The sequence below is a fragment of the Centruroides sculpturatus genome, unplaced genomic scaffold, assembly GCF_000671375.1.
Source record: "Centruroides sculpturatus isolate CEXI.00-Female unplaced genomic scaffold, Cexi_2.0 scaffold738, whole genome shotgun sequence".
Classification (NCBI taxonomy): Eukaryota; Metazoa; Arthropoda; class Arachnida; order Scorpiones; family Buthidae; genus Centruroides; species Centruroides sculpturatus.
Window position 1 is genome coordinate 277868 of NW_019385164.1, and position 9169 is coordinate 287036.

General features: G+C 29.2%; 1 protein-coding gene across 1 annotated transcript; it reads left to right on the forward strand.

The window, feature by feature from the left end:
- Positions 1-3621: 3621 nt before the first annotated feature.
- Positions 3622-5331, forward strand: LOC111635647 (noggin-like). Its single transcript, XM_023380667.1, has 2 exons — positions 3622-4209; positions 4334-5331. The coding sequence occupies exon 2, from the start codon at positions 4344-4346 to the stop codon at positions 5094-5096; it is 753 nt and encodes a 250-aa protein (XP_023236435.1). The 5' UTR covers positions 3622-4209; positions 4334-4343; the 3' UTR covers positions 5097-5331.
- The last annotated feature ends 3838 nt before the right edge of the window (positions 5332-9169 follow it).

Here is a 9169-nt window from a genome sequence, read left to right on the forward strand (position 1 = left end):
ATTCAAGGGTTACATATGAATTATAAACTTGAGTGATAAGATTTACTATAAATTAAATTTTTGACAAATTTAAATATTAAATTCAAGAAGTAATCTCGGTCGAATCTTTCCTTACAAAGAAGTAATTCAAACATAGAAAGTTAATGAGAAAAATCTACGTAAAATAGTTTGCATTTTAGAGCATAGCCTAAATATTTTATTTACGTAACAATTACATGATTCTGTAGTACTTAAATGACATAACGTTTTGATTTTTTTATTTTCAGGATTTTTTTTTTATGCCGAATTACATAGTATAAGTAGCCAAGATTCTACTCGAGTTCCAATAAATACGGTAAGTAATGCTATATAAATCGAAACAATGTTTATTTATGCTTTCAAAAACTATCATAATACTTATAAGAACGGATCTAATATCTCTTATAATTGATCAGATAAAATTTATAAACACAAATGGCGCCATATTGGTTCCGGAAGTTAGGTAAGTGGATTGTGTCGTAGAGTCTGGAGACGGATTTTCAAATACTTATCGGCGCTTTGAACACTAATAGGGAAAGAGAAATGAAAGAGAATTACAGTCGTGAGTAGTTATAACTAACTGAACGATTATTACAAATATAGCCATGAATAGCAGCTTTGGAATGTCAAAAGTTATTTTGCAATCAGATCAAAATCGCTTATTGTTGTAGATATTATTAAAGGAATTAAAGTCGAATTGGGGGGAAAAAAAAGCTATTAGGATGTTTGATCAATTAATTAATAATTCTATAATAGTTTTCCATCGTTATTAAAACACTGTTTTTTGCTCCATCTAAATGCAGTTACACGTTCCTCTCCATTCAACTCTGGGAATAAAATATTTTCCATCATTCAATGCATCCAAACAACGAGTGTATTGTGATTACAGACAGAACACATGTTTATCGGTAGTAGATACATTTACAAGGCAACCGTTAATTTTAGAAATCTTGTGGATGTGAGGATATATTTTAGGGAGTCTGAACAAAGACATGTCTATGAATTGCTTATGGGTAGAGGGGAGATGAGTTTAGAATTCTAAAAAAAGTCGTTTCAGTTATATATATACAGTATATAATAATAATAAAAAAACTGTATAAAAACTAAAAATTGCCGATTTTCCGTCTTCTTTTTATAGGTTTTCAACATCTGGAACGTGAGAATATTCGTGGAGATCGTAAAAATCTTTTTAAATCTTATAAAAATAACTATTAAGTAATTATTTATTTAACGCATACATTTTGACAGGTTGCATATCACATAACAACATAGAAAATTATTATTTATACCTGTTACTTTTTTAATTGAGTAGTATATAAAAAATGATACAATACGACGACGTTTTCCAGAAAGATTTATAGAAGATAATCATTAAATTTTTCTAATTACTACAAAATATAAAGTTTTCGAAGCCATTTTTGTCACCAACAGGTACGCCATTAACCTATTTAACACAACATGTTACAAGTTTAGAATGTGTAAAAAGTTTTAACTAAAAATATATACAAGTCGTTAAATTAAATATAAAATAATATTAGATAAATCTAAGAACGTTTTTAATTACTTGCCCACCTGTCATCATTAATGTAAAACTATTCGTTGATGATTTTAATAAAGTCTTTATTTAGTCTCTTCCAACCGTAAAGGTCAGATGAGATCAGACAAATTTCGCATTTTTTTATTTTTTTATAATGTATTTTAAATGAACGGCTGCTCGTAGGTTATAACAACATCACGTATAAAGGAGGTGTACGTGCAACATGTCTCGTAGATACATTTTCTCATCTCGGATTACGTCAGGACAGAGTTTTCAGTGAATGGACGATGTTTTCATTAGAAATAAGAAGTTTAAAATCTCACATGCTCATTCGCCGCTAAGAGAGGTATTATAATTGACAATGTGGTGATTTTTACTCCACCCAAGGAGTCTGCTTTGCTTCAACAATTCTGAAATGGTTCTATTGAAGTGTATTCAAGAAAACAATAGTCTTACATTTTAAGATATAAATTTTGAAAATTCGGCGCCTGTTAGGCGATAAGTTTTCAAAGATGATCCGATACATCCGGTCGAATATAGACTACGAATGCAAATAGTTTGACGTCGACTTGTCTCCCGAAGTAGACAGGGTACATCCTATATCTTTTTTGTTTTTACAACTCTTTTTTTCATTGCCGTTTTCTTCCTTCAGACACGAAAAATTACAGTCTAAAGGAGAGATTTTTATCAGTTTATTTATTTATATTTTTTGGGGGTGACAATGAACGAGTGTGTGAGAAAAACTCTTGTAAAAAGATAACGATCTATGAAAAGGAAAATAATAGAATATGAGATGATTTTGTTATAAGTGTTTCTACTTTTCTGAAGTTTACTAAAAATTGTTTTTTTTTATAAAAGAAAATACAAGTAAAATTAATAGATGTGAAGGTTTCTAGTACAATAGTTTGTTTTTAAAATGCTAAGAATAATTAATGCATTCGGTAAGTTGAAAGGGACATTACATATATTACATTTGAACAATGATTCCAAGGAAATTTTTTAAATGTTTTAAAACAAAATAATAATGTTATAAAAAAGTCGTTAGTTGTATTGGTACTTATTAAAGAATAAATTGATTTTATTTTTTTATTTGGAAAGTTTTTAAGATAAATAAATATTTGCTATCAAAATTATTTCTGTTTATTATGCTATCACTCTAAGCTTATTACTCACTGTCAGTAGTTGCTTTGATAATTTATAAATCATTTCTAAAGAGGAAAATCTGGTTAAAATTATTCGAAAATAAATTGTATAATTAATATTTTACTCAAATAAATAATATTTTTAAAATTATATTCTTTATTCATATGCTTTTTATTGCCAGTATCTATTTAAATAGCATTTTTAACAGTATATAAACTATTAATTAGAGTGTTTACAAATATGCAGGGAGATAGACTTTATATTATTTATAATGAACTACGTATTATGAGAAATAATTGTACACGAATCCCGAAATAAGCAAATTTTATATCCATTAATTATAGTTTCAAAGTTAAATACTGATTAGTTTTCAAAGCACGAACTGCAAATTATATTTTTTTAAATGGAGTTTTATCCTATTTCTTTATCAAATTGTCTGGAAGATAAAAATAATTAAATAAATACACGAAATTGTATTACATATTAAAATGTTCATTTATTAAATTACACTGTTTATAATAAGTAAAAATTATTTCAGCAATTGTTTTTAATTATCTTTAATTCTAGAAAAATTTCCTGAATTCTAATTAACTAGTTTATTTGTGAAAATTCTTATGGAAAAAGAGGAAACTTTTAACATTTTTCTGTTATAATTTCATTTATTATTTAATTATTATATATTAAGTGTAATATTTTTTTGTTTCTAAATAAGAAAAATATTTATTACAATGATATATTTAAGATTTTAAATATGTAAAACTGTCTGAAACCTCGCTCAAAGAATCAAAAATTTATTATTTATCTTAACATAAACTCTTTAATCGTGATAAATGAAAGAAATTTTGATTCCTCCAGTGAAGTTTCTATCTTTTCCAAGGTAATTTGGCTCTTTTATTATTATTTTTTTATTTTACTAATTTGACAAACAAATGGTGAAAATTCTATATTAGTGTAATTTCTACGATAAAAAAAAATTGGAGCTTTAAGTAAGAATCGTAAACGTCTGGGCTTACAAGCAAATGAACAATAATACCTTTCAATTGTCTTCTATTTTTGGCTATGAAAACTGGGTCACAATAAAGATAAGTGGGATATAGTTTGCTTAAAAGCGATTACGCAGGTCTCATCAAAGACCATCGTACACGCGACCGAAGAACAAACTCACCCAATATGGGCAAATCGGGCTTTTGGGCAGTACAATACGTCCGATTGTTGACATGCGACTGATAAGCATCGTCGCGCCGTGTAGCTGAAGCGGCGACTGCTTGAACTACACGATAGCTTGTAGCGAGCCTTGGGGACTGCGAAGGGGTGGAAAGGGGGACGTGGGACGCCTGGTTGACCACATCCACCGACAATGACTGGACTGTTATAGACAGTTTAATTGCCGGTCATTCTGTTCTGTGACCGGGAGGTGTATAAAAAGGAATGATGTTGTGACATCCCATCAGTAGTACTCCTGTGGTTGTGGGCCAAACTACGTCTATCTTTTTACTACACTTCTGTTCAAGGTATGTGAAGTTAATTTTATTCTAATAATAGCATTTAATTTTAAAACGTGTAATTATTTTACTATTCAAAATAGATTAATATTTTAATTTGTTATTAAATATTTAACTTAATTTCTTATATTAGTGAGAAGAAAATGTCACCTTCGGCTGTTTTTCTAATCTTCCTGAGTGCCCTGACAACCGTGCGAATGGAATTTCTTGATGATGAGTACGAAGATTCAGATGATCTAGTCAGTGGAGCGCAAACTTTGGTTCGTCAATCTCGAAGACCTCCACATTCCTCCGATTTCGATACGTCCAGATTCATAAGGCGACCTCGACCTAAACAGATGAATCCGGAATATTTAAAAGAATTATTAGGAGATAATTTCGATGCGAAATATATGTCAATCGAAGAACCGAACGTTGTAGAAGAAGTGGAATCGGAAGTTCCGGATGATAGATTCCAGATGATACACATGAGAAAAGAAATGAAAAAATTTAATCTGACACAAGAACTCGTAGAAGCTGGAATTCCAAGTGATGTATTCGACGTGATCGAGAAATGGCTTTATAAACGCGGTTCTTGTCCTCTAGTGCACAAATGGCATAACATAGGACCATTTTTCTGGCCCCCGTGGATTAGAAGAGCGGAATGTCTTGAAAAATATACCTTCTGCTCGTGGCCCAATGGTATGCATTGTGTTCCAGCAACCAATATTGGTTTAACTGTTCTCCGGTGGCAATGCAAAGAAAGGAGGCGTAAAGCAAAAGGGAGGAAGACCGCTCGCTGGGCTTCTGATCTTTCTTCTGCAATTCGTTTTTCAGGGAAAAGAAGACCAAAAATGAGATGTCAATGGGTACATGCGAACTATCCTGTTACAAACGAATGTATGTGTACTTGTTAAGACTTTTAATAGTGTCGGATTATCAAAAAAGTATGGGATAAAGCGGATATGGTAGGCCTATATTCACTTTATAATATTACGGTATAGTGGATTTTTATCTACTTAAAGTACCTGAACAATGTTTCATAATTTAGTTCTTCGTGTGAAGAACGATTTAATTTGTGTTGTTATGTATGATGAATTTTTGTGTGGTTGAAACCAATGGTTGATAAATTGTTTAATAAACTATTTTGTTCAAATTATTATAGTACTTTTAATTGACTTAACGTACGAGATAATGACAAAATAATTTTAAAAAATAAATTATATACTTTCAAATATACGGATATTTTAAAATTTAACTTAAAAAAACTTTAAATACAATTAGGTCTACGTGTTAAAAAATCGTACAGCTATTAAGTGAAAATATAACTTTTATTAATATAATTTTATAATAATCGACAATTCTAAATTTCTTGTTAATTGCATACATTAATGTGGTTATAATTGAAAAATTGAAAGTGCAGAAAAGAAGAGACAAAGCCAATTTTCGTCTTCATTGTATGTATGGCGCCCAATTGACCGGTTCTTTAAGTGTGTTAATTATCTTCATTCTTTGAAGCTAAACTCGGTAGGAGTGGAGACTCGGAGTCTCTCGGACACGTCTAAACATTCTCTTGACAAAAGGTGGGCAAGCTTCAATGGATTCTTTTGTGAAATAATAACCAACCAGAGAATAATCTAACTTCAAAAGGAGTAGAAAAAATATGAAAAGAACAAAGTATAAAAAGTGTTCGGAGGATTCACAGATACCTGAACAGCATTTTTTATTTATTTTTTTTTTACTGGCATTCAACACCTTTTGTTTATAAAAAGCATCAATTACTGACTGAACCCGGAGGTTAACTGTTACAGTGATTAAAGACAGTTAAAGATCTTATCTTCCTTGCTGGAGTGCAGTTATCTATCTGCCCCTCTATTCTCTTGTAACGAATCTATATCCACTTTAGTCGTTTGTCAACTTGGTGGTCTAAATCCTGGAATAGTTCTCGAGACAGAATCATGTTTGTTTTAAATGGCTCTATTTATCTTCTTCAAATAGTCTGCTATTTAAATTGTTTTTTTTTTTTTTAAATTAATATCTTATTTTCTATAATAATATTAACGTTTAAGTGAAAATAAAAATAAAGTTGTTATATNATATCATCAATAAAGTGTAGAATGAATGCTTTAATGTTGGATGTGAATGATATACTTATATAAGATTAATAATTGTTTTAAATTGAATCTATCAATCTAATAGTATAAGACAACTATAGGTGTACACATCTGAATACATTTTTGTATAGACAATAGTAAACATTTTAAGAAACATGTTAAACAATCTGTTAGCAAAAATATGTTAAATCATGTATTATTATAAATTTTCTGTATTTTATTGATTTTTATTCTGATGATTCTATACTAAATTAATGTTATGTGTTTTTGAAATGTAATAGCTTAAATAAACATTGAACATATAGCCAATATCCAGCAAGAAAGTTGTAGTTTCTTCTTGCTGGATATTGGTTATATGAATAGTGTTTATTAATGTATTCCCAGTTTTGAGTGGTTAAATTTATAATGGCTTAAATTTCAATTACCTATTTTTTGCCTTATAAGATACTTTTTTGTTCTTAAAATTTATCTGAAAACTAGGATGCATCTTATAAGCTAAATGCATTTGATATCATAGAGAATATTCTTTTCCCAAAAATGGGATTCATCCAATATAATAAAGCATCTTAAAAAGCAAAAAACATTATTTGCTGATGAAAACAATTACTTATTTAAGCATTATTATTTAAATATGTTGAAGCATTATTACGATACTCATACTTGCCAACCTTTAGAATGGGTATAGCTGGGACACTGGTCAAAAAACATTGATTTTTGAGTAAAAATTCTGACAGAATAAAAAGCAAAAAATTCTTTATTAACATGTGCCCAATGTTTACATTAAATACTTTTAATGTAAACATTTACATTAAAAGTGCCCAATGCTTACATTAAATACCTTTAATAAACAAAATGCAATGTTATCTCTGCATATGCTATCTTATAAAGTTATTGCCATAAACATTGTCAAGAGTACGGCAATAGCTTTATACTCTTTAACATCACAATTTAAAAAAGGTCAAATATTTTATGATACAAATCTACACCTAGATTTATGACATGTTCCATCTTTATGTATCAAGAATATTGCATGATAAGTGCCTGTTTATGCCTTTGTGCAATGTTTTGCTTTGTTAATAATTTCTTTTGTTATGGTACAATGTACTCATAACAGTTGCTATCGGTCAGTTTATTAATTTTCACTGCAATTATTAAGGACAATAATTTTTCTGGCTATTTATTTCCTACGTCTCTCTTTTTCTTACAAAATTGAATATCTTTTCCTTTTGCCACACATGCAATACAGAGGAGGTCTTGCAATGCTGTGTGGTAAAACCATCATCAGTCTTAAATAATAAGACTGACAATGGTTCTTTTCTTGAAAAAGTTTATACCATATGACCTGTATATTCTTAAGTGATGAATCAGATGTTTGTTCTTTTTGGGTAAAGAAACTGTAGAGCTGTTCAATTATTTAATATAACTATGAAAGTAACTTGTTTCCTTCTGCTGATGAGTCAGCCATAATTGATTTAACCACCAACATGACAGTACTAAAGTTGACAGAACTGAAGATTGAATTTATCTTATCTGCCATTTAAAATTATCACATTTGAGGTAAAATTCTCATACCTACACCAACATACATATATAAAAATATTAATCTTGGTTCTTTCCCAATTGAAGGAATCTGAGAATGTCTTCCTGGTTTGCTTCGGTTGTTTGTAATAAAACACATACAATGTCTTTGACATATATATTGATGTTAGACTCATTAAATGAAATGTTTACATGATAATATCAAATTCTTTAAAAATTCTGACAAAAAAGAAAAGCAGCCTGCCAACTGATGGAGCATGCAAAACGCTGATGATTGGTAACTATGAATACTGAATGAATTTAAAGAAAGTACACTCTCACTAATCCAAACTAATTATTATATGAGGTTGTTCAGATTAGCACGGTTATATATTTAAACAGTCATAAACATGTCCTATATCCTGCGAGGTCTTAATATGCAGTGCCTGAGGCTTTAGCAACATAACTTTATTTTCCTGTTTTCTGTCTCAAGCCCTAGTGCAATTCTAAGCTGATATTTACGATGAAGATCATTCAAAATAAACTTGACCAGTGAAAAGATGAGAATAAACTATATATTACCAGTTTGCATATTATTAGCATATATTATTTTAGTATCTAGTGTACTGGCAGTCATGGAGTATGTTGGTTCAGCAGGCTAAAAGCCTGCAACTCCACAAGAAAAAAACATATGCGGCCCACCGGAAGTCTAAGAAGTTCTCTTGCAGCCTGCATCCATAAAAGATTGCTTATCACCGTATTAAAGCAAAGGTCTAAAAGACTAAAGACAAACACAACAATCTAAAAATTTTTTTAACCTAAATGTATGTATATCAAATAATGTTAAAACGTTACAACTTTGTCATTTTAAAAAATTAATCTGTGATTTATTTTTGACTGTTTAGTGGCAAAACCAACAGAATTGGCTCAGATTTATGTTTATGTTAGCACAGATTCAGATTAGTGAATGGTTAGTGCACTGTACTTCATATCAATCAAATATATTTAAAGCGATAATAAGACCGATTTTTAAATTAAAACATACGTCGTAATTTATCATTTGACGTATTAAAATTTACCGAAATCTACATCAAAATCAAATATTCACTTACATTTTTTAAATAATTGTCATTTTAGTTTTGATGCTAAATTACTTTTTAAACTATTTTTCACATTGTAAATGAAATAATTAGATAAAAAATAAAATAAACAAACTGACATATCAATCATACCGATTAAACTGAATTTTCTTCTCAAATATTTAATTCACATTAATTAATTAATAGTCAATTATAAAAATATATATATATATAATTTCATTTAATTGCATTTATTAAAATACAATTAAATTATATATA

What these genes read in the sequence shown, in the direction of transcription:
- LOC111635647 (XM_023380667.1), top strand. Translation starts at nt 4,344, where the DNA reads ATGTCACCTTCGGCTGTTTTTCTAATCTTCCTGAGTGCCCTGACAACC.